Source organism: Martes martes (genome assembly GCF_963455335.1).
Source record: "Martes martes genome assembly, chromosome: 13".
In the NCBI taxonomy this organism is placed as follows: Eukaryota; Metazoa; Chordata; class Mammalia; order Carnivora; family Mustelidae; genus Martes; species Martes martes.
Genome location: NC_137901.1, coordinates 87,296,429 through 87,321,614, shown reverse-complemented (window position 1 = coordinate 87,321,614; position 25,186 = coordinate 87,296,429). Strand labels below are relative to the sequence as shown.

The following is a 25,186-nucleotide window of genomic DNA, read 5'->3' as shown; positions in this document are numbered from 1 at the left end:
CGTACGCACGGCCCCGCCCCCAGGCGCCGGAAGTGGAGTGTGGAGTCGCGCGGCGTGCTGTCAGTCTCTGTAGCTGAGAACTCCTGCGGTCGTGGGACTCTTCCAGGCAGCGCGGGCTTTCCCGGTCCCCTCGGGCTGCACGATCCGGAGGGCACAATGGACAGCAATGGTGAGTCGGGACGGGACGTGGCCTTTTGGGCCTAAAGCGGAGCCGAACGGGGGTCCCTCCAGAAGTCACTTTCCAAGCTTGGGACTGGACTGGATGTGCCGCTTCTAGTAGCGACTCGGTCCCTTTCGCTGTCCCTGTATCCAGGTGGGTCCCGAGGGTATTCCCAGACCTTCCTTCTCCCAGCGCTTTCCAGTGCCCTCCTCCAAAAAAGGGAGACGAGGTGTGCCGATTTCGGCGGTCGTGATTTCCTCATATGTAAAGTTTGAGTAAGATTCCCCGCCTTACTGGATCTGGTACTAGAATTTTTTTAAAAAGACGTATTTGATGTGCTCATCTGGTATGGTTATCAGGGTGTTTTATTAAGTGAAGCACAAGGGCAAACTGACATACATGATACCTACCATTTACGTGATGATACGTATCATTTAAAAAATATAGAGGGATGGACCTTGGCATGTACGTGTACATATGTAAGTAGGTGAACAGGCTTGAATTGTAACGAAGGGTCTGGACAGGTGGAGGGAAAATGGGTACAGTGGTTGACTCTGGGATTCTCCCAGGGCTTGTAGTCAAGGATAAGAGGGAAGATGACCTCCCACTGTCATGTGGTGGTGCTTTAATTTTATGCCTTTTGTGCACGGATAGCTTTTTCAAAAATGAGAAACACATCTGGTAAATACTAAAGTCGTGTCGTCTCTATTCCCATCAACATTTATAGTGCCCCTGAAGCCAAACACCCTAAAAAGAAAGTATTTTTAAAATTAGTTTGCTTCTGGGGCCCCTGGGTGGCTCAGTCTGTTAAGCATCTGCATTTGGCTCAGGTCATAATCTCAGGGTCCTGGGATCAAGCCCTGCGTCGGGCTCCCCACTCAGCAGGAGTCTGCTTCTTCCTTTGCCCCTCTTCCTGTGTTTGTGTGCCGTCTCTGTCTCTCTCTCTCTCTCCCTCTCAAATAAATAAAATCTTAAATAAATAAAATTAGTTTATTTCTTAAGTCACTGAAGAGCTCTCCGGTCTTACAACCTGCTTAATGAATTTGATGAATCACTTTTTTCTCCCTCCCCAGAGTTAATTGACTACTTTAAGTCTCAGATGAAAGAAGATCCTGACATGGCCTCAGCAGTAGCTGCCATCCGGACTTTGCTGGAGTTCTTGAAGAGAGATCAAGGTGAAGAGGGGCATATTCAAACACTCCTCTAGGAACTGGCAGAAGTGTAGAAAGTTGGGGTGCCTGAGTGGCTCAGTCAGTTAAGTGTCCACCTTCCACTCAGGTCATGATCCCAGGATCCTAGGAGTCTGCGTCTCCCTCTCCCTCTGCCCCTTCCCACTGCTTGTGCACTTGTACACGCTCGCTCTATCTTTCTCTCTGTCAAATAAATAAATAAAATCTTAAAAAAAAAAGAAGTGTAGAAAGTGAGACTGTGTGGGGGCCTTTGTAAGGTAATGCAGCTCCAAGTTCAACTTCTCCTTCATTTCAGTCTTCATTTTGACTTGGAAAGAGCCCATCAGTCATCATTAAACGGGTCCCCTTTCATAAGTGAGATACACTTTGAATCAAGAGTGACTATGCTATATCAAGTTGACCATGAAGCTTAAATTATAGCAACAGTTCAGCTTTGTAAGTGTTTATGGAGCTTCTGTCTTGTGCCAGAATTTGTGCACTTGCTACAGAGTGTTCCAGAATTCTAGTATTAGCATCATTGTGATCGCCTACTCTTTTAGACATCCTAATTATAAGTTTCTTGGTAGAGCATATGTCTTTCACAAGCAAAATAACAATAATAGTATTAATAATGCCTTCTTTAATCCAAAAATCCAAAATCAAACCTAAAGACATGTGTCTCTAAGACAACCTGCAGTGTCTTCCCATTGTACCTACAATAACACGCAAACACTGAGCCTTGTCTACACCGCCTCTCAGACCTCTTCTGCCACATCTGCTTATTTCCTCCCATGCCGTCCCTCACTCAACTGTGCTTCAGTCTGATGGCCTGTCACGTCAAGTTCAGGCCTCGGGTTTCAGTTTAAATGGCCTCCACTCCAGAGGCCATCCCTGTTAGCCCCACATTTCTCATCATTCTGCTGCTTTCTGTCCTGATTCAGTCTATAACTTGTGTATTTCTTTGCTTGTTTACTGTCTGCCTCTTCCTCGAGAAGGGGAGTCCCATCAGAGCAGAGACCCTGTCTGCTCACTGGGTTGTCTCTGGTTGCATAATGTATGAATCACAGACCTGCCAAGGGACTGTGATACTACCCTGAACACCGCATTCCTCACGCGACCCGTGCAGGGGAAACGATCCAGGGCCTGCGAGCAAATCTCACCTGTGCCATAGAAACGCTGTGTGGCGTGGACTCCTCCGTGGCCGTGTCCTCCGGCGGGAAGCTCTTCCTGCGTTTCATCAGCCTGACTTCTCTGGAATATTCGGTAAGCCCTGCCCTCCTCGGGCTACCTGTGTGCTCCTGTGCGTGGCTGCAGGTGTCCTCAGCTCTACCCCTCATTTTGCTCTTTTCTTCCTAGGATTACTCTAAATGTAAAAAGATCATGATCGAGCGGGGAGAAATCTTTCTCAGGAGAACATCCCTATCAAGAAATAAAATTGCAGATCTGTGCCATACTTTCATCAAAGATGGGGCGGTGAGTAGATTTTCTCACATGTGGTAATTGGGAGCAAGGACTTTGGACGTAGACTCCTGGGGGAAAATCCCTCCTCTGCCACTTAACTCGCTGTGTCACCTTGGACCAGTTACTTAACCTCTCTGCGCTGGTTTTCTTATCCGCTAAATCAAGGTAATAGCAGCACCTGCCTCATCAGGTTGCTGTGGGAGGAGGTACTGAGACGATCTAAGGACTCTGTACTATGCCTGGCACATAGTAAGCCCTATACAAACGCGTAGATGTTACTACAGAGGCTGGCACATCAAACAGGCTGAGAGGGGCGCCGGACTGGCCTGGTCAGAAGAGCGTGCAGCTCTTGATCTCCGAATCGTGAGTTTGAGCCCCACATTGGGTGTAGAGATTACTGAAAAACAGTAAATAAACTTTAAATAAAATAAACCAGAAGAGAAAAAACCACTGGGACAGCATGGATGATTCTTGGTTTAATAAGATGTCGTTATCAAAGAAGTGTTTTCATTATCGGGTGTGTACTAAATCAAAATTAAATCAACACCTAACAGCTGTTGGCACTGGTTCATACTGACTGTCTTCTCGGTGAAGGTCAGGGCTGGCCTGGGATGCTGTCTTTCATTTCATTTCCGGTGCTACTGCTGAGACGCAGAGCTGCCAAGGGATTCTAGGTGACGTGAGGACGGGAGCTGCAGGTTAAACCAGTCCCCCAGCAAAGGGGCAGTAAAACTTTTATGATGTCTCTCCAGTGGCGTCCCTTTTCTACCCTCCAGGCCTCCACGGACCATAAAATTCTTTACTTGTGTTTGACTCCGAAATCTCGTCCTGTTTTATTATCCCCTTCCCAACCTTTGAAGTGTGTTCTTCACAAAATGACGTAATAGATGTGAGCGGAACTTGTACAAAAGCCAGTTGCAAACAAAGCTGCCTTGGGCCACACGGAGGCAGGACAGTGACCACCTCCTGTGCCCTGGTGTGTGTGAATGTGTTAATGCCCACCTGCATCAGCGCTGACTTCAGACTAAATTCAGAGCAGAGCTGCCCATGTTAGAACCTGCAGACGAACCAGGTGGGGATCGAGTTCAGTGCCAGTTCTGATTCAGCAGGTCTGGGTGGGGGAGCTGAGAATCTGCATTGCTGACAGGCTGCCGGGCGATGCCCAGAAAGTAGCGAGGGCGCTCTGTCCGTCAGTTTTGCATTATACAGAACCGCGTAGTCCGTTCATTAGAATAGAGCCGAAGTGAGCGTCTGCCCATTGTATCTGGCCCACAGATGGGTTGTTTACCTGAAATGGTGTTTATAAATTTAGAAAGAAGTTAGTTAGCCAACACTTCTGTCTTGGATTCTCAAGAAAAAAATCAGATGATGTGGCAATAGTAGGGACCATGGGACAACAGCTGGGGCTCCGTCTCTCCTCTGCTGCTGGCCCTACCCGAGCCACTGCATTTCTTCTTGCAACCTGCCTCGTGCCTGCAGGCCTTGTCTTAGAACCATGTCTTTGAACTAGGAAAGCGCCCCCAAAGGAACCGAGCAGAGCCTTCAGATAGAAAGGCTTTTGTATCTCGTGAGCAACACTACATGGAGATTCCACTCCTGCATTTGCATTGGGAAGAGGTGACCACAGACGGGCCATCAAGAATCTCGCTTGATTCCAGTTGATTTGTGAGACAGCATAGAGAGAAGCCTGGGGGTACTGGGAACGGGCATGCGCGGGGCAGAGAGTATGGGGTGATCACTGTGAAGCTTGCCCTTTTGACAGAACTTTCTTGGTCCGCAGAGAATATTAACTCATGCCTACTCCAGAGTGGTCCTGAGAGTTTTGGAGGCAGCAGTGGTGGCCAAGAAGCGTTTCAGTGTGTACATCACAGAGTCACAACCCGACTTATCGGGGCAAGTATCATTCCGTTTGGTTCTGGGCCCAGCGGTCATTTTAGAGAGCAAAGGAAGGATTAGAACCTGTGTAGGAAGCCCCAGAACATGCCCCCCCACTGGCCAGTGACTCAGCCTCGCCATTGTGCCTTTTCCTGTCCCCGAAGAAAAATCTCTGTATATTGGTAGTAGGCCACTGTGCAGGACCTAGATATGCCAATGGAAAAATTTTTATCAAGGAGTAGATAATTCCCATCTCTATCCAGAAGATCATGAAAGAAAAAACTGTCTCCTTTTTTGCTGTATTTGCATCTCTTACCCAGAATCCCCAAGAATATAGTTTTCCTGAAACACATTTTCTTCTAAAGAACCCAAATTCTTGTTTCCTTATCCAGAGTCTTAGAACATGCCCCTTAGTCCCTGAATGTGAACCGAGTTTCAAGCTAATGTGATTTACCATTGTCTAAATTAAGTGACTCATCATCTGCCACTATGGGACTTTTGCTCATGTTCTCAAAAATGTCATTTTCCAGTAAGAAAATGGCCAGAGCTCTCTGCCACCTCAACGTCCCTGTCACTGTGGTCCTGGATGCTGCTGTTGGGTAAGTTCCCATCTCCCCTGAGCACTGCTCCTTTTCCTCACCCACTCCTGGGGTCAGATCGGAGCAGGGTTTCTGGTTGGAGTCCCATTCATAGAACTGCACTGGCTCATGTTCTGCCTCCAAACTGATGGCTGCATTAAACCAGCAAGCTCGTGAAAAGGTCTCGATGGTATATGCAGGAGACGAGCTGTAGCGTGTTTCAGAGAATGGGAGTCATTTATGTGGCCTTAAGGTGCATTTTATTTTATTTTTTTTTTTTTAAAGATTTTATTTATTTATTTGACAGAGATTACAGGTAGGCAGAGGCAGGGAGAGAGGGAGGAAGGGAAGCAGGCTCCCTGCCGAGCAGAGAGCCCGATGTGGGCCTCGATCCCAGGACTCCGGGATCATGACCTGAGCTGAAGGCAGAGGCTTTAACCCACTGAGCCACCCAGGCGCCCTTATTTTATTCTTTTAAAGATTTTTCTTATTTGTCAGAGAGAGAGAGCCCAAGCAGCGGGAGGGGCAGAGGGAGAGGAAGAAGCAGGTTCCCTGCTGAGCAGGGAGCCCAATGCAGGACTCAACCCCAGGACCCTAGGACCATGACCTGAGCCAAAGGCAGATGCTTAACCTACTGAGCCACCCAGGGTCCCTTATGATGCGTCTTAAGAGCAAGGTGCGAAAGTCGGGCTCGAGTCAGCAGATAAAATCAGGGCCCCCTCCTCAGCGGAAGGCATGGGCTGTCCTCAGTGGCCCGCTGCAGTTCTTTGACTTACCCGTACGACTTCACTTCTAAAACTGAGGACACAAAAAAATAAATAAACAAAAAAAACTGAGGACACACCTTCTGAGAATTGCCAGTGTACCTCGCAAAAGAAAACAGGACTGAAAATCTCTCGGGGAAAAAAAAAAGGAAAAAAGGACATAAGGCAGATAATTAAGGAAATTAGGAAAGCATTCAAAAGAAAGCATTTTGAAGAATTCTACTTCATTGCTCATTTTCAAAGGCAAACTGGCCTTCAGCATAGCTCAAAGATTCTTGAATTACGTAACATTTTCTTCCAACTCCAGATCAGGATAGGCTTTTAAATTTGTTTTGTTTGAAGTCGATCAGAAAAGAGAGCGTAGCACAGGTAGTGAAGATAAAGAGCGGGTCACGGGATTCTCACGTCCGTCACTGCACCCGTGCGTGTACGTGTGCCGGGCGGCCATGGGGAGGGCACGTGCACGGCGAGGGGGTTTGTGGTCACGGTGCGTTTTCATGCTTGTGGTTGCAGAACCACCAGCAGTGCCCAGGTCGTCTAGGGTTAAGTGCTCTTTTGAAGGAAGTTAGTGATGAGAGGTACTTACATTGGTGAAAATGGAATACTGGTCTTTGCAGGTGATACTGCTGCTCGTAAGAGCCAAGAAAAGAGTGTAATTTTGTTAAAAATTCCTCTAGCTATATCATGGAGAAAGTGGATCTTGTCATAGTTGGTGCTGAAGGAGTTGTTGAAAACGGAGGGATTATCAACAAGGTAAGAACGTCAGTTCCCCACAGTCCTTGCTCCGCGCAGGGAGGGGTCGCTGACCCACATCCTGGCGACGTTACCGTTCGCTCCCCCAGTCCCCCTTAGCCTCCAGACATCACCATCCCCGTGAATTGTCTCCCAGTCCCCAGAAGCCACTGCAGTGGCCAAATTTTGGTCCCATTTCTTTGATCTGTGTGAATCACGAGACTACAGTTTATCTTTTCTCCAAACATGTTTTAACTAGAATTGGGTTTGATTGTTGGTTTTTTTTTTAATTGGGCATATTTGACATCAATATAGTATGTTAAAACTTCTCCATCCGTTGCTTAACATGGAAAGATCTCATGATCCTTTGCTGCGTGGTGAAATGGATGCAGCATAGGGTTTTCACATGTACAGGTCAGGGCTGCGGTTTCACACAGCATGGCGCTCTCGAAGCCCATCTTCGTCGTAGCGGGAGTCAGCACACCGTCCCTATTTATGGCCGAGTCACGTTCCATCACACGCAGAGAGCACATCTGTTTGTCCGCCGACTCCTGTCCACCTGAGTTGTTTTTACGTTTCGACTCTTGTAAATAAGGCTACTACAAACACGGGTGCAGTCGTCTATTTGAGTTCCGGTTCGCAGTTCCTGCGGGTGCGGACCTGGGTGGAATTTCTGGGTCACGTGGTAATTCCGTGTCTAGCGTCCCGAGGACCTACCAGACTTTTCCATGGTAGCCACGCCACTGTCCATTCTCCTCAGCACTGTACAAGCATTGCAGTCTCTCTGCATTCCTGCCGACACTCGTTATTTTGGTTTTTCAATTATAGCCATGCTGGTAGGTGTGAAGTAGTATCTCATTGTGGGTTGACTTGTGTTTGCCTAATAACGACAATCTTGAGCATCTTTTGAGAAAGTGTGTATTGGCCATTTGTTTATCTTGAGAGAAATGTCGATTCTGTCGTCTTTTTGAAAATATCGTCTTTGATTCCAGAGCCAGATTTACATATATTATGTTCACTCACACGCTTTCAAATATGCTACAAGATCTCATCCTTCTACTTTTTCTCTGACTCTCCAGATTGGAACCAACCAGATGGCCGTGTGCGCCAAAGCCCAGAACAAGCCTTTTTATGTCGTTGCAGAAAGTTTCAAGTTTGTACGACTCTTCCCACTAAACCAACAGGATGTCCCAGATAAGTTTAAGGCAAGACTTTCTTTTTTACATATTTAAAGGGGTATTTGAGTCTCAACTGAGGCCTTTGGGAAGAAGCAGTGTAGGACTATTTCAGTGAGTTACTCCCCTCCCATCACTAGTTGCTCCCACACTTGCGATACGCAGATCAGTGGTTGGCTGAGCTCAGACTCGGAGTCCCATTTGTCCCCAGAACGTCCATCTCTCAGTCTCTCTCAGGCATGAGAGGGAGCTGCAAGGACGCAGGGAAAGCTGATGGTTCAGTCCAAGCTCTGGAGCCAACTCTCCAGGCTCAGCCCCCATCTCCATCGCTCACTAACCACACGGCCCGGGACAGATGCGCTCACTCTGTGCTCTGAACGTCCGTTATCTGTCAGATGAGCTGGAATTCCATTCTGAGCCATACGACAGTTCTGAGAAAATCCAGGAGAAAAGCTTGGCACGCGCCAGGCACATAGTAAGGCTCTCTGTAAAGACTTGAAATTGTTATCTCGAGAGGTTTGGAGCCGTGAATCCAGCATGCCAGTGAGGGGAGACACGGTTTGGGTTTTTCATTAAATCAAGGCCATTGGCCGGGAGGCCACCGGGCCGCCATCCTGACTTCCCCACTGCGCTCTGCCCTCCTCGCCAGCGTGCCACTCAGCTGGCTTCCCCCACGTGCGGGGAACACTTTCAGGTAGTAGCTAGCCACGCACTGATGGCTCAGGCCAAGCCTGCACCAGTTCTGAGCCCTGGGTATGTGGGGAAAACCAACACGTGCTTCCTGTCTCCTCAGTATAAAGCAGATACTCTGAAGACTATGCAGACCAAACAAGATCTCAAAGAGGAGCACCCGTGGGTCGACTACACGTCCCCTTCCTTAATAACACTGCTGTTTACAGACCTGGGGGTGCTGACGCCCTCAGCAGTCAGTGACGAGCTCATCAAGCTGTATCTGTAACCACTGGGTCCCTTCCTGCCACCGCACAGCTGATGTACCTGGGGCGGGGTGAGTAGCTTCTTGACCCTTCCGTGGGACAAGACATACTGAATTTTTTTTTCTTTAAAGATTTTATTTTCAACTAATCTCTGCCCTCAACGTGGGGCTCAAACTTAAAACCCCGAGATCAGGAGTCCTGTGCTCCACTGAGCCAGCCAGATGCCCCCAAAACTGATTTTTTTTTTTAACAAAGACTTAAGGACTAAGGACCTAAAACCATAAGACTTATGATTTCTTATGACCATAAGAAAATTTCTTATCCATTTCAGCCCCATCTAAAATGTGTTCATGGTTTCCCTAAAACCCAACCTGAATTGTGTTTATGGTGTCTAGATACTTTCCAGTTTCCAGAAATACAAGTTATATTATTGGCTATTTAACCAATGGAAGACATACCCAAGCCCACCTCCCTTCTAACCTGCACTCCAGACTGATTTGCCAAAAGCATCGATTAAAGAGATGCAGGCCTGAAAAAGCAGGTGTTCCTACAGGCAGCCAGGCGCCCCTGCGGGAACCAGCAGCCACCCAGGACACAGTAGAAATGGTGCCTTATGAGAAAGGCTGGAAACCCAGACTGAAGTCACATCAGGCTTCCAGTGGTGACCTCAAGCCCGGGGCTGCCATCCCATCAGTATTGGGACAGACGGGACAGAAACCACCAAGAGAACCCAAGGAAGCTAGGAACAGCATTTAGCAGGAGCAGCCGCTGTGGCTCAGCACATATGAAGACCTTCCAGAACATCTGTAAACTGAAAGTCTGTATCTGGGGAAGATGTGAATTACCTTTAAAACACGTTTGCTCCTGAACAGCTTTTTAAAAATTGTACCTGGGGACAAATTCAGCATCTTCTCAAATAAACTACATGCAAGATTTTTCTATGGTGTTGTATCGGTACTGAGTGCTACCCCAGGCCCGGAGGTACTGGCCATCTCGGTGAAGACACTGTAGCCACATTCACACACTCAAGACATTCAAATGGAAGGCAATAGTTTATTCGACACAAAGCATAATTTTTTTCCCTAGAATGACTTGCTTCCTTCCCCTAAAACTGTGGTGGGGACAATTCTTCAAAGAGAACAAAATCCCGGCCACAGCAGCCCCTCCACGTGGGTGTTCTGTGCAGTTCCTCAGAGAGAGAACTCAAGTCCAGGGCAAGGACACCCACAAAGGTCAGGTGCCTGGTAATAGTAAGGAAACTTAAAAGGCCAAAAATCAAGTATACCTCAGTATCTTTATGTTAGAAAGTAAGTATAAAATAGCCACAGAAAAATGAGCTTTAATTTAGAGGGGACCCATCAAAATAAATACATCTATTATTTACACTCAGTCTTACCCTCTTCTGTTGGCCTTAAAGGCTGCTGTGGTTACCATAAAGCAGTCGGGGTGTGAAGCGCGCCCTCTGTCCCCAGTGTGAACACGACTTTCCTGGACGCCAGCTGCAGGTCCAGCACACGGGGAAAGCACGTGGGCACTGTGCGGGGCCCCCTCGCTGTTCTCCCTGCGCTCGAGTATGCCCTGGGGCCGGTGTCAGCAGTCTTCTTCCGAATCAGAGATCCCCAGATCTGCTCTCGGGACTGTTCTCTTGCCACTCGAAAACAACCCCTTCTCAAATTCTTCTTCAGTAATTTTGCCTTTCTTAAACTTTTTCAAGAGCCTCGTGTCGTTGAGCAGTTCCTCCATGTCCTCGTCTTCAATATCGGAACCCTAAATGCAGAAAGTGACAAACCACTGAACTCTTTAGGGACATGCTCTCACAGCAACGACACGCTCTCAGATCAGCTTCCACAAACATGTCACACCCCCAACCAAGTCCCAACAGAATACAGAAATACGAGAGCCCCACGCAATCCCTACTACAAGACACTACTTTGGTAAAATTCATTCAGAATTCTCCACTGAGTAGTCAACTAATAAAGAAAAACTGTACCTCTTCCCTCTTCCTTTTTTCATTCATTTTTTTCTTCTTCTCCTTTTTGGCCTTCTGCTTTGACCAAGCTTTATTTTTTATGAATTTTCTTCTCCCTTCATTTTCTCTTTTCTCTTTTCTTTGTTGCTCCAGTAGTTTCTGCCTCTGCTTCTCTCTAACTTTGTCTTTAAATGGAATGGTGTCTGTGTTAACATCCGCAGGCACGAAATCTGGAAACTGCCTTCCTCTGAGCTCTGGCATTTTGGGCATCCTCAGCAGGGCAAATCCTCGAGCAAGACTAGCAAAATCAAGATCTAATTAAACCAAAACGTCAGAGTTAGCACACCCAAAACAGAATCGTAAGCACCAACCCAAAGAAGACGGCTCTTTTCTAACCAAATGATTGAATGGGTTCGTTTTCATTAGAATTAAAATAATAATTTTTTACCAAAAAGGAATACTCAGCAGCAAATTTGTTCTGTCTACACAAACCCTAGGAACACTTCTTTTAAATATTTAGAAAATAATAACCCTGACATACGCCTAACATTTTTATAAGACAAAGAAGTTTCACACCTGCACTATTTGTTAAGGTGTTTAAGGAGACAATTATGTGACATCACCTTACCCTTTATTCTGAAGATGAGGTTGCATTCGTGCTTCGCATAAGCCTGGACATAGGACACGAAGGCTTTCATGCCCTTTTCAAACATCGCTCTATCGGCCAAGGCCATGGACTTGAGCTTTGGAAGGAGGTCTCCTGTGTTTTTCTGGAGTTTCATCTCCTGCAGGGGGCACTGCACACAGACCACATGCTCACCTTTTCTGGCTGGGATGCCCTCACCCCCAAAACCCCCATCAGAGCCAGTGCAAAACCAAAGGCAAAACAATTCACTGTAATCTTTAATCAGAGACACTGAAGCCCAAATTCCCAAGTACTTTACTTAGTCTGACATTTTTTAAAGAAAAATTTTAAAATCAATTTTACATAAAAATCCTGATTTCTAGTTGGGGAATATCCAACATTTGGTCTGTGTTCCCAAGTACTGACACTCAGCTGGAGCTGAGCAGTGGCTGCCACCCTGAATGGGCCTGGAGCCTCCCCACAGCCTTCAAGCCAGCCAGCTCCTGCCCTTACGTCACCACCTGGCCCCCGAGAGTGTGCAGACCCCTCCTCTAAGTTCCAGGGCACTTGCTAGCAAAGAACTCTACCAAGTATCCTATCACTGGGCATGCTATATGAGAAAAGAAGACCGCTTACTTTTTGGTTAATTTCAAGGAAACTGACATAGGACTCTTCCATGGGAAGGAGGAACACGAGCGCGCTGCCACCATGGCCAATGCGGGCTGTACGGCCACAGCGATGAACAAAGGCACTGTGAACAGAGGATGGGACGGTGATCACCCCGGGAGAGTGGCAAGCAGGGGCCCAGACTCCATGGCTCAGCCCAACCCTGCCTCTCACTAGGGTCACAGATACAAATGCTGGAAGTTAAATATAGACTGCAAACCAGACAGGATTCTGCAAGACTCTTAATGTGAACTAGGAAAGTTTTACAGGTATGCCTATCTGATGATACAGGTAAAACACGGTCCTAGTAGAAAACTGGGAGACAGAAGTACAGACAAGTGGCCTGGAAGCCCTCCAACAAAAAGTAATGATCATTACGACTCGGAGGTCTATTCCCCCACATTTTCCTCTGTTTGGAAGGATCTATGAGGAATGTATGTTTGTTTTGGGAGAATAAGACTTTCATGTACGGAGTCATGTATTACTTTCCTTTAGGCATCTATCAGATGCACCTGTGCAAGAACTTTAAAAAGCACATAGAGGGCACCTGGGTGGCTCAGTGGGTTAAGCATCTGCCTTCGGCTCAGGTCATGATCTCAGGGTCCTGGGATCGAGTCCCGCATCCAGCTCTGCTCAGCGGGGGACCTGCTTCCCCCTCTCTCTGCCTGCCTCTCTGCCTACTTGTGATCTCTCTCTGTGTGTCAAATAAATAAATAAAATCTTTAAAAAAAAAAAAAAAAAGCACATGGAGGGGCACCACTGCATGGCTCAGTCGGTTAAGTGTCTGCCTTCAGCTCAGGTCATGATCCCAGGATCCTGGGATCAGGCTCCTGTTCAGTGGGGAGTCTGCTTCTCCCTCTGGCTCTGCCTGCCGCTCCCCCTGCTTATGCTATCTCTGTCTCCCTCTCCCTCTCCCTCTCTGTCTCATATAAATCAATAAAAGCTTTTAAGAAAATTGTCATTGTTTAAAAAAAAAAAGCATGTGAAAATAACAAATTGCATACTATGGCATCACTATTTTCACATGCCATGGACAGTTCACCTGTTCATCCATTCTGGCTAAGTAATTTTTTTTTAGGATTTTATTTATTTATTTGACAGAGAGAGATCACAAGTAGGCAGAGAGGCAGGCAGAGAGAGGGGGGAAAGCAGGCTCCCTGTGAGCAGAGAGCCCGATGCGGGGCTCGATCCCAGGACCCCGAGGTCATGACCTAAACTGAAGACAGAGGCTTAACCCACTGAACCACCCAGGCACCCCAAAAGTAATGTTTTGATGAACATCATTATGTGTATCTTCCTCAGGATTCATGGGGCCAGATTCCTGACAGAGAGGGTCACATTCCATCATGCCGTACCTTGCGCTGCTGGGAGGGTCGTATTGCAAAACCCAGTTTACTTCAGGAATGTCTATTCCTCGGGCCATGACATCCGTGCACACTAAGATCCCACTAGAAAATGAGAAAACACCATTCTGAGCAAGGGGGCAACCAACGTCCTCACCATCAGTCTTTCCCAGCCTCAATGAGGACGACAACAGTAATGCACAGGTTCTGGAACCTGTCACAGATGCAAGCAGTTAGGAATCCCATTTTGACTTTTTTTTCCTCCTAAGGATATCTAGGACTTCACAAATTCCCAACGAAAATAGGTAGGGAAGAGACTGGGAAAGGACTTTTTAAATCACCATACTTTTCTTTATAACAAACCAAAAACTGTAGCGCGTCTAATCCTAGGTATACAGTCCGTTCTATCACTCTGTCTAGAAGAATGTTTTTTTTTTTTGTTTTTTGTTTTATTTGACAGAGAGAGAGATCACAAGTAGGCAGAGAGGCAGGCAGAGAGAGAGAGGGGGGAAGCAGGCTCCCCGTTGAGCAGAGAGCCCGATGCGGGGCTCAATCCCAGGACCCTGAGATCATGACCTGAGCCAAAGGCACAGGCACTCCTAGAAGAGTACTTTTAACAACGCAGCCAGGAGGCTCTTAGAAAAGCAGAAAAATGTTACTTCTATATGCGGAATTAATTATGGCCACTAAGAGATGCGAGGTCCCAACTGTGCAATGACCCAATGAGAACTTATGAGACTTCAATGAATGGCTCCTACCCATGCCCTCCACCCATTCAACAAATGGGTATCAAAACCCCTGGGCCAGGGGCTGGGCCAGATTCTCACGGAGCTTACGATCTCGCAGGGAGGTCAGTGCAGTGCAGCACGACGGGGTCAGGCTGGGGAGCGGTGCCCCGGGGCCACACAGAGCAGGTGTGATAACTGGGCAGAGGAGAAAGAGGGTTCCAGGCAAAGAACACAGCCCACGTGAGGGACCTGTGGAAGCACAGAGTGAGCTGCAGGGCAGCTCACGCACCTCGGCAACCGGCGGAACCCCGTGAAGATCTTACTGCGCTTGTGTTTCATCTTCCCGTGAATGCACATGATCTGCACACCCTTCACCAGGGCCTCCAGAGCCTTTCCGTAGTATTCCACACAGGCGCAGGTGCTGCGAAAGGGGATGGAGGGCTCAGAGTCACTGGCCACCTGGGTCCCCTGCTGCTGGGGACGGAGGCGGCAAGCACGAGCTGCAGTAGAGAGGACCCCATCCTCTCTGGGATGATGGCTACCAACATCAGCCACCCTAAACTCTAGATCGGAAGCCCTCCTGGGGTTCTGACAGCAGGACAAAACAGTGGCAGCCACGGGGCTAGCTGCTTCAGGGCCATTCCCAGCCACTCCCTCCCTCACCTCTAAGACAGAGGCTGGGACAGCTGCACACTCATTTCCTCTGCCTCTCTGGAGGTGAGCGGCTGCCCAGTGACTCACCTTTGGCCCCTGAAATGAAAGCCTGAGTTAGCTGGGGAAGAGGGGCTTCTGAGAAAGCTCTCTGCTCTTCTGGTGTGAAAAATGCCCTCCCCCCTCCCTTTTCTGTTCCCAGTGCAGATGGGGCAGGGGGCATGACAGTGGCCATCTTCAAACCATGAAGGGACAGACATGAATAAAAGGCCAATGACAGTCACAGAAGTACGGACCTGGACACGGGGGAGACATAACCCAATGTCAGGACATGCCTAACCTCTGGCCTTCTTTCTACAGGAGAAAAATAACTCCTCCTGCTTAAGTCACAAAAGTTGGGTTTTCAGTTACTTGAAGCAAAAACATTCCTGAGAGAATTCCAAACCTTAGGGCTACATGCATCTGTACATTCTGGATGTCACTGAACCCCCGATTCTCCCACCACAGCATCCAGAAGAATTACCTGAAGAAGACCAGGTGTTTTTCCTGCTTATGATTTCGAAGAAAATGTACCAACTGGTTAAATTTCTCATCTGCCTTACATACCTGCAAAGTAAAAAAGGAAATCAATTAAGAAAAAAAAAAACTTATGATAATAATCTCTTCAGCTACTTTCAGTTTCAGCCTTAAACGTTAAGGAATCCGATTTCCTCCACTGATAGAACACGCTTCCGTCAGTGAATTAATCGGTCCACCTAGCTCTGAGTGGGTATCAGCATGTGCTGCTGACACAAGTCAGAGTCACGTAACGGAGACACACACAGTCACCTAAAGCAATTATCCCCAAATCCCAGTATACAGACATGGACCACACCAGCTATATCCAGGGTAGATTTTTTTTTTTTTTTAATTAAGCTCCATGCCCAACGTGGGGCTTGAACTCATGACCCCAAGATCAAGAGTTGCACGCTCTCCGGACTGAGCCAGCCAGGTATCCCTCCAGGGTAGATAGGATAGATTTTAAATGCAGATTCTTGGGCATAGCACACAAACTCAGTAGGTCTAGGATTCAACCCAAGAATCCATACTACTTAAGAGCCCCCAGGAGATTCTGATACATCTCCATGTTCAGAAATCACCGCTCTAAGATGAACCCAGGCTTCCAGAAAAGAATGTACAAAATTTGAAAGACCACCACGGAGACAGACTCCAGTCCCTCCTAGTTCACTCAAGGGCTGCATTCAAGCCCCTACATGAGAGACATTTAAACCTATCTGCACGCACTCCCATTTTTACCAAAACCAAATTCTCAATTTGGAATTTCTTCTCACACACTCAGATCTCTCTAAATACAATCAGTGAAATGAATACAAAACAGCAGAAAGCCACAAGAGCCACAGTCAGTGTCCAGAGCTAATAGTTACTGGTATTTACTATGTACTACACACTAGCCTAATCTATATTAATCCATAGTAATCAATCAATCCTCACCACAACCCATGAAGTGGGTAGTACTGGAGCCCCTTTGTACAGGTAAGTGCATCTAGTTCAGTTAGTAAGGGACAAAGCCAAGATGTGTCCCTGGGCTTTGTCTGGGGCCGCCACGTTCTGGCACCCACTCAGCCAGGCACGACGCTACCTACGGACCCCTCCCTCTGCCCAGGAAAGGCAGGCTCCTGACTTTTCCAGCCCAGCCCGGAAACACCAGCAATGAAGAAGCCCCCCCAACTCCGGGAGCCTATGGATTTCAACATCGCCCTCCAGGCGGTTGCCCTAGAGGCAGTGCCACATCGCCCACGAGACCCCAGTCAGCATTCTGACCGAGCCGCGGGAATCAGCAAGGAGATCCAGTGCGCACCATGTAGTAGTTCTCCAGGCGGGAAGGCGTTTTCTGAGTGCTGCTGGCCGCAACGCCCTTCTCCTTCACCGAAATCCGGACGGGGTTCCGTAGCCCTGCTCGCACCAGGCTCTCCACTTCCTGCGTCTGAGTGGCAGAGAAAAGGCCTGTTCTCCTCTGCTTCGGCAAAAACTCCAGGACGGTGTTTATGCTAAAAAAAAGAGGGCTCGAGCTTAGCCCCTCGTTCATCAGCATCATCAACAAATACCACCTTAGGACACTAAACAGGTATTTAGAAGACCAGGGGAAAAGCCATCACAGTATTCACAGTAGACATTAACCAGGGGATGAGAGTATGAGCAATTTTTCTTCTCTGTACTCTCTTTTCACTTTGTACTCTTTACTTTACACTCTTTATACTTTACTTTATACTCTCTTTATACTTCTTTTCTTTTCTTCTTTATACTCTAAATTTTTCCAAGTTTTCTCCAACATGAATACATAATTGTACTTTTATCACATGGGACAATTAAAAGAGAATGAAGATAAGACAAAAAACTTTTTGGAACTAAAAACCATTGACCTATACATTTTAAGTTGGTGAATTATATCATAGATGAATTATATCCCAATAGCTATTCAAAACACACACACACACAAACTTTTAAAGAAATTATGAAAGAAAATGCATCTGAAGAAGTAGAACTGGAACTTAAACTATGTGGTAGTATTTGAAAGATCAAACAACCTAATGATGTGAAATTCAAATGAGCCCAATAAAGGCAGTCATAAAGTGGTAAAGGCATTTCACTTTGCTCTCCTTTCTGCCAGTATCACCCAAAGCCAAAGAAGCCCATAGTCCAGTACCTTGCCTCAAACCCCATGTCCAGAAGTCTGTCTGCTTCATCCAACACCAGGACGTCGAGGGACCTGACACAGCTGGCCAGATCCAAGCCTTCTGCCTTCCTCCGGAACATGTCCTCCAGGCGGCCTGGAGTGGCCACAACGATGTTCCCACTTTGAAAACGCAATAAACATTTACCACACTCTCTGGACCTTGGGAATATCTGTGATTCCAAATACTAAATTCTGTAATGCCCCACGGTCACCCAAGTCATCTAAGTTCCCACGAAAGGGAAATACAGCCATGAGTGAGGGGACAGGGCTCAGGGCAGAAAAGGGAGGGCCATGAGGAAGGCAGACAGGTTCCAGGCCAAGACCCAGGGTGGTGTCGGCACACGCGGGGCCCACTGGCCACATCCGGCCCGCACCTGCTTCTGTGCTGTCTTACTGACCATGCCCACCCGCGCGTGTATTGTCTCTGGCAGCTTTCACGCGCCAACAGTGGAGCTGAATACCTGTGACAAACCATGTGGTCCACCTAAAATATTTATCATCTGTTCCATTACAGAAAAGGTTTGCTGACCCCTGACCTAGAACAAGTTATTCAACCACTTTAGGCCCCAAGTAACTCATCTACAAAATGAAAGTGTGAACAGAATTAGAATTTTATGTTAAAGATCACAGCTGCAGATGAAGGGACAAACACGGCCCCTCCACACTGGCTGACCTGCAAGAAGTTGGTTTTTTGTTTGGAGTTTTTTTTTTTTAGAAGAAATTTTTGTTAAAGATTTTATTTATTTGACAAAGCAGAGCGAGAGAGAGAGAGCAAAAACGGGGAGCAGCAGGAGAGAGAGAAGCAGACTCCACACTGGGCAGGGAGCCCGATGGTGGGGCTTGATCCCAGAATCCTGGGATCATGACCTGAACTGAAGGCAGATGCTTAACTGACTGAGCCACCCAGATGCCCCTTCAATCTGAAGTAAGCTCTACACCCAGTGTGGGGTCCAAACCCACAACCCCCACCCAAGTCAAGAGCTGCATGCTCCACTGACTGAGCCAGCCAGGTCTTCCACATTTTTTGTTTTTGTTTTTTAATGTGAATTACACGCCAACGGTTTAAAAAGTGTAGTGCTCACACATAAAAATTTGGAATTCCATGTTCTTTTTAAAAAAATTCATTATCTGGGACGCCTGGGTGGCTCAGTTGGTTAAGCAGCTGCCTTCAGCTCAGGTCATGATCCCAGCATCCTGAGATCGAGTCCCACATCGGGCTCCTTGCTCGGCGGGGAGCCTGCTTCTCCCTCTGCCTCTGCCTGCCACTCTGTCTGCCTGTGCTCGCTCGCTCTCTCTCTAACAAATAAATAAATTTAAAAAAAAAAAAATTTTTTTTAAATTCATTATCTATGGGGCTCTCTGCTCAGCGAGGAGCCTGCTTCCTCCTCTCTCTCTCTCTCTCTCTCTGCCTGCCTCTCTGCCTGCTTGTGATCTCTATCTGTCAAATAAATAAATAAAATATTAAAAAAAAAGGGGGGGGTGCGCCTCGCCTGGGTGGCTCAGGGTTAAAGCCTCTGCCTTTGGCTTGGGTCATGGTCCCGGGGTCCTGGGATCAAGCCCCACATGGGGCTCTCTGCTCAGCGGGGAGCCTGCTTCCTCTTCACTCTCTCTCTCTGCCTGCTTGTGATCTCTATCTGTCAAATAAATAAATAAATCTTTAAAAAAAAAAATTCATTATCTGGCAATTCTGAGCCCAGAATCCTGCAAGGCAACCTACCAGCTAGAGAGGAGTGTCTGACCGCATACTGAGCAGTTCCTACCCAACCCCACCCCAGCCCTTTCACACACTGATGTTATCCTCTGACCCCTACACGACTTTGTGACCCTGGCTGAAAGGCACTGCATAGGATAGCTGGAACGTGGCAAATGCTAATAGAAGCAGTTCTCTTTATTAAGTTTCTCTAACAAACTAGCCACAAAACCCATCACTGTTGATAATAAACCTTATTCATGGTGCAACTGAAAAAATTCCAAAGGGCTGATGGCCAGCATGCAGTCAAACATCCATCTGTTTATTAAATACCTGTGTGTCCTTGGCACCATGTGAGGCCCTGAAGACGCAACACTGTGGGACAGACAGTACACTGACCACTGAGCCTGCCTAGGGACACGGGAGCCTGACCCACGCAGTGCTCTAGAGGAAAGTTGGGTCTGTGCAGCAGCAGTGGAGAATGGTGGCCTGGCAAGGCCTGTACGAACATTAGGATCCTTCCTAAGGGCCACACGAAGCCAGTAAGAGTTTTCAATGAGTGATATGATCAGGCTGGCACTCTGAAAAGGGCACCTGGGTTGCTCTTTGGGGAGTAGATTATAAGAAGGCAAAGCAGAAACACACAGGAGAGAACGCTACCACAGGAGCCCAGGAGAGACAGGGCGGTCCAGATCAGAGCAGGAGAGGGGGCAAAGGGAAAATAATCAAAGGGCTAGAGATGTGTGCTCTGGAGAGAAAATGTGAATGATCCGGTGATGGTTAACGAGGGGCGGGGACAGAAGGGACAGTGGGGCATCAAGGCCAAGTCCCCAACTTCAGGAGAAGCACATGGGTAGACAGGTGACTGCGAAACCCCAGACGACATGCAGATTTGGGAATAAAAAGCACCCATCCCAGACATGTCTGTAACAGCCAGGAGATGCCCAGGAAATGCCAGGCAAACAGGCAGCTACCTGCAGGGCTGGGACTCAGCGTGAGGTCAGGGACCACCAGGAGTGAGATGAGACCACTTAGAGAGCCCCGAGTGAGAAAAGCAAGGGCCCTAAATTCTGTATAGTCAGCCTGGCGAGAGGCAGGGCCACCCCGACTCCCTTCTCCTCTGCAGGGTGAGACTCACTGAAGGCGAAATGCTCGTCAGGGCCTTATTCCCCGGGAAGGAGCCAGCAGGAAAAATGGGAATGTGGCCTGGAGAATACAACTTTTGGGGGAGAGGGCACTGCCAAAGGGAATGCTCGCCATGAGGCCTAGACCAGGTATCACTTCCTCTTGGGTTCAGTGCCAGAAACAAGCAAGGAAAGGAGCAGAAGCAAGCAAACTTACCCTTGTTCCTTAAACCTTGCAACATCTTCTCCAGGATTCCTGCCTCCGATCCAGAGAATCTGGCTAAAACAAGCAACAGGTCTTGAGTAGGTCAGGCAAAGTAACAGCCCGTGGCTACCAGGGGAGCCGTGTCCAACTCACCTGAACTGCGGGAAGTGCTTTGTGAAATGCGCCAGGACTTCGTCTATCTGAATAGCCAGCTCCCGCGTGGGTGTGATGATGAGCGCCCCGACCTGCACGCGTGGGGAGAGGAAACAGTGAGCAGAGCGGGATCACAGAGCTGGACACCTGCGCCGGAACGGTGCAGCTCACAGAGCCAAGCGCCCCGGGGAACGGGATTCTGGGCTTCCACTGCTTCCTCTGTCCCAGGGCTTATCAGTGACCGCTCTGGATCCTGGCCAGTTCTCATTACTGACAAACACGGGCTTCACAAACACTGAAATGCATCCCCCCTGGGGGAAGTGCAGAGTCAGGTTCTGGGGAGCCTCTGGTCATGTTTTGTCAATCAATCAATACAGAAGCTGGTTTTTATGTGTGCTTCTGTTTAAAGACGCCTTGAATAATACAGAGTTGATTTATCAATACTGACTTTGCTGCGGGTCGCACCACAGCTCATGCCTGGATAGAGCGTATCTCGCACACTTATGTTTTCTGAAAGGGCCATCCCAGCCTTCTGGTGCTCAGGAACGCTAGCCGGTGCTTCAGCTCTACTCCTGAGGCCGTTTTAAATATTGAAATCCCCAGCAAGAATCACAGCGGTAAACAGAAGGACACCTGTTTACAGTCTGAGAGCTACGCAGGAAGGCAGAGTGTTGCCCTGTCCAGACTCGGCTGGGAACGTGCAGAGCAGGTGACCCTGAGTCTTCGCTGCTCTGCACAAAGCCATGAATGAGGGAGGAAACACAGAATTATTGATCTGGGGAGCCACAGATAAATATCAACAGGGAGGCAGATTCAGAAACAGAGTATAGAAACACACAGGAAAGAATGCTACCGCAAGAGCCCAGGAGAGACAGGGTGGTCCAGAGTATCTGCAGGTAACGAGGCAGATTTTTTTTTCCAATCTTTGGACCAGCTTCTTTGAACTGTGACCTCTACAATGACTAAGTAAAAATACACCCCGTAGCGATCCTCACCTGATTCTTTTTTAGCTTCTCTTCCCTTCTCAGAAGAATTTCCAGGATGGGGATGACAAAAGCAAGCGTTTTGCCACTACCTGTGACCTGCCAAGACAGAGAGAATTTGGTTTGCTTTTCCTCACCGTTCATTCTGCAGGGAAAACAGTACAACAAGCTGCATTTCCATGAGGTACTCACCGCCTCTGCAGCAACATCTTTGTTTTTCATGAACAGAGGGATGGTTGCAGACTAGAGAAAGAGATGCAAAGCCCCCGTTAGAGAATGCCAGGCTCCGGGGAGGTCACCCAAAGCCCACGGAACACAGTAGGTCACAATGGGTCCCCCCCTCCACACACACACACACACAATGCAAACCCTGAGTAGAGTCACCACAAAGCACCCCAGGGGGATGGCTAAGAGGCAACACAGCAGAACACAGCCGTGGTGTCTGTACAGACAGTGTGGAGGGAACAGTGAGCTGAGCTGGTATTCCGGAGTCCTAAATACTAGCCCAGCCTCATGTCCTTTTCCTCTCTGGACCAGGAAGGGTTTGAGGACACTGAGTTTTGGAGTCCCTTCCAGCTCTCATATCAAAAAATAATGATTCCAGGGGTGCCTGGGTGGGTCAGTTGGTTAAGCGATTGCCTTCAGCTCAGGTCATGATCCCGGGGTCCTGGGATCAAGCCCTGCATTGGGCCCCCTGCTCAACGGGGAGGCTGCTTCTCCCTCTCCTTCTACACTGCTCCCCCTGCTTGTACTCTCCTGCTGTCAAGTAAATAAATAAATGAAATCTTAAAAAAAAAAAAAAGACACAATGATTCCAATAAACCCTCTCATTTTAAACACCACAGGGTACCTCCAGGTCTTGCAAAAAGCAGACTCAGGTCTCAGCTTTGAGGTCATCCCCTCCACGATCCCACTCCTGGTCCTTAGAACCTGAGCTCACCCATCACAGCAATTGTAGCACTTTTCTTTTTTTTTTTTTTTAGATTTTATTTATTTGGGGCGCCTGGGTGGCTCAATGGGTTAAAGCCTCTGCCTTCGGCTCAGGTCATGATCCCAGGGTCCTGGGATTAAGCTCCGCATCGGGCTCTCTGCTCGGCAGGGAGCCTACTTCCCCCTCTCTCTCTGCCTGCCCCTCTGCCTACTCGTGATCTCTCTTCCTCTGTCAGATAAATAAATAAAATCTTGAAAAAAAAAGTAAAAAGAAAAACGTAAAATGAATTTTACTAATGTGTTTTGTTCAAACCCAGGAGACCTAGACTAATGTCACTTTAACAGGTAATGAATATTTTAAAAATTAATTAATGAGATATGTTCCACTCCTTTTTTTAACCCTAAGTCTCCAAAATCCATTGTACCTTCTACAGGTGGAGCACATCTCAATTCGGACTCACCATATTTCAAGGGTTCAAGAGCCTCATGTGTCTACCAACTCCCACAGTGGACGGCATAGCCCCTGATTACCAACAACTAACGGCAGTGACTGGGTCTCCCTGCACTACAGCCCCAAGGCAGGGTTCGAAGTACCCCCAACTGTCATCTCCTGCTTCCTCCACCTCTTTCCTGAGAATCTCATGGACATCTCAACTCAGTAACTCTTGAATTTCCCTCGGAAACCTGTTACCTCTCCCTGCCTTACTCCTCTCAGTAATCGGTACCCGCCGTCTACCCAGCTGCTAACGACAAAAACCTGACTCCCTCTAGATTCCTCTCTTTGGTAACCCCTACATCTGGCCCCCCAGCAACCTGAACGCTCTCTCAAACTTCCCTTCTCAGAATCCACTCTACTCCAAGTCACCACCACCTCTCATTTGACACTGGTCCCCTGACCTCCTGCTTCTCGAAGCCCCTGAAGTCCATTCTCCACACAGCAGTCACCTCCCTTCCCTTCGTCCGTTGCTTCCCATTAAGATGGCTTCCCGTTGCATTTAAATGGAATCCAAACTCCTCCAAGACCCTGCACAACATGGACCCTACTTTGCTCATCTCTTATATTAAGCCTGATGGCTCCCACCAAAGGCCTCCTTTCTGTTCCTCCCAGGTCACCTCTAGCTCCAGGACATCTGCACTGGCATTGCTCTCTGCTGACATATCCTGCCCCAATCACCCCACAGTCGGCTCCTCAATCATTGTGGTATCAGCTCAATGGCACCTTCAGAGGGGCCTTCCCTAACACACCACCTTAACCTCCTGTCCTGGACCTTAGTGACACTTACCACCAACTGAAATTACCATATTCTACTCCTTTCTCCCTCCCCTGCAGTAGAAAATAAGGTCCAGGGGCGCCTGGGTGGCTCAGTGGGTTAAAGCCTCTACCTTCCGCTGGGATCGTGATCCCAGAGTCCTGGGATGGAGCCCCGCATCGGGCTCTCTGCTCGGTGGGGAGCCTGCTTCCCTCTCTCTCTCTCTGCTTGTCTGCCTACTTGTGATCTCTGTCAAATAAATAAATAAAATCTTAAAAAAAAAAAATTAAGAAAAGAAGGTCCATGCCTGGGGACCAACCTTCAAAATCCCCAGAGCCTAGAAAACCTGATACACAGTATGTCCTCAACAAATATTTCTTGAGTAAATAAATGGGGCCAGAACGCTTCACTTGGCCCGAATAGTAAAAACGGCAGGTATTATTTTCTGAGCTCCCATAATGTGTCCAACACTGTCTTAGGGCGCCCCACAGCAACCCTACGAAACAGGTAAGAAAGAAACAGCGCGAAGAGGTTAAGTCACCTGCTACAGGGGCAGCGCTGGGACGCAGCCGGCACTTGAGCCCCAGCACTCACAGCCCACAGCACTCACGGTGGGGGGGGGGGGGGCGGAGGTCAGGGCCCTGGCGCAGAGGCGCCGCCGCCCCCCACCCGCCGGCGTCATAAACCAGGGTAGGCAGACTGAAGACACGGCAGAAGTCCCGGGGGGACCCGGCCCGCTCGGAGCCTCCCTGCCCCGCCTGCCACCCCCCTCTCCGGAGCACGGAGGACCCTTCCCCGCCCGGCCGCACCGGGTACCTGCACCGGCGTCATGTACGGGAAGCCCAGCTCCCGCAGCGCGCCCAGCACCCGCGGGTGCAGTCGCATGGGCAGCGACTCCCAGGAGCCCTCCGTCACGTGCTCCATGGCGCGCCCGGCAGCCGCCGCCACCGCCGCCACCGCCGCCACGGGGCCGCGCCACGGGCGGCGCCGGCGAGCACTTCCGCTTCCGGCCTGCCGCGGGACCGCCGGCAACCGCGCTCTGGCAGCAGAGTTCCGGAACTCGGGGAAAGGGTCCTGCGCGAGCGGGAAAAGCTGACCGCCGGGCCGTGAAAGCGGGCGGTGGGGACGGGGCCAGACCGGAGTCGTACCGTCCGTCCCGCACAGCCGCCTTGGCTCGGACGCATTCCCACCGAGAACAGGCATTTCGGCGGAGGGATTCTGCCCCGGCTCGCTGGCTTTCTGCGCTCATCAGAGGCAGGTGGCAGCACAGGACCGCGCGTCCCGGC

At 48.8% G+C, this 25,186-nt stretch overlaps 2 protein-coding genes across 5 annotated transcripts; one reads left to right on the top strand and one right to left on the bottom strand.

Moving 5' to 3' along the window:
* The first annotated feature begins 28 nt into the window (after positions 1–28).
* On the top strand, positions 29–17,722 carry EIF2B1 (eukaryotic translation initiation factor 2B subunit alpha). 4 transcript variants are annotated; one of them, XM_080822141.1, is made up of 10 exons: positions 32–169; positions 1,234–1,335; positions 2,456–2,592; positions 2,686–2,802; positions 4,571–4,683; positions 5,196–5,264; positions 6,685–6,760; positions 7,819–7,944; positions 8,708–8,920; positions 17,500–17,722. In XM_080822141.1, exons 1-9 carry the CDS (start codon positions 157–159, stop codon positions 8,870–8,872), a joined length of 918 nt encoding a protein of 305 aa, XP_080678267.1. In that variant the 5' UTR covers positions 32–156; the 3' UTR covers positions 8,873–8,920; positions 17,500–17,722. The 4 variants fall into 4 exon arrangements, with proteins under 4 accessions (XP_080678265.1, XP_080678267.1, XP_080678266.1 ...); XM_080822140.1 differs by lacking the exon at positions 17,500–17,722 and adding an exon at positions 9,403–9,790; XM_080822142.1 differs by lacking the exon at positions 17,500–17,722 and adding an exon at positions 9,245–9,788.
* On the bottom strand, positions 9,886–24,907 carry DDX55 (DEAD-box helicase 55). The gene is made up of 14 exons (XM_080822136.1): positions 24,717–24,907; positions 21,913–21,963; positions 21,733–21,819; positions 20,738–20,829; positions 20,597–20,659; positions 17,536–17,685; positions 16,690–16,879; positions 15,355–15,437; positions 14,470–14,601; positions 13,465–13,557; positions 12,080–12,194; positions 11,447–11,615; positions 10,840–11,132; positions 9,886–10,616 (listed from the first exon to the last, which is right to left on the bottom strand). Exons 1-14 carry the CDS (start codon positions 24,822–24,824, stop codon positions 10,440–10,442), a joined length of 1,803 nt encoding a protein of 600 aa, XP_080678262.1. The 5' UTR covers positions 24,825–24,907; the 3' UTR covers positions 9,886–10,439.
* Between the last annotated feature and the right edge of the window lie 279 nt (positions 24,908–25,186).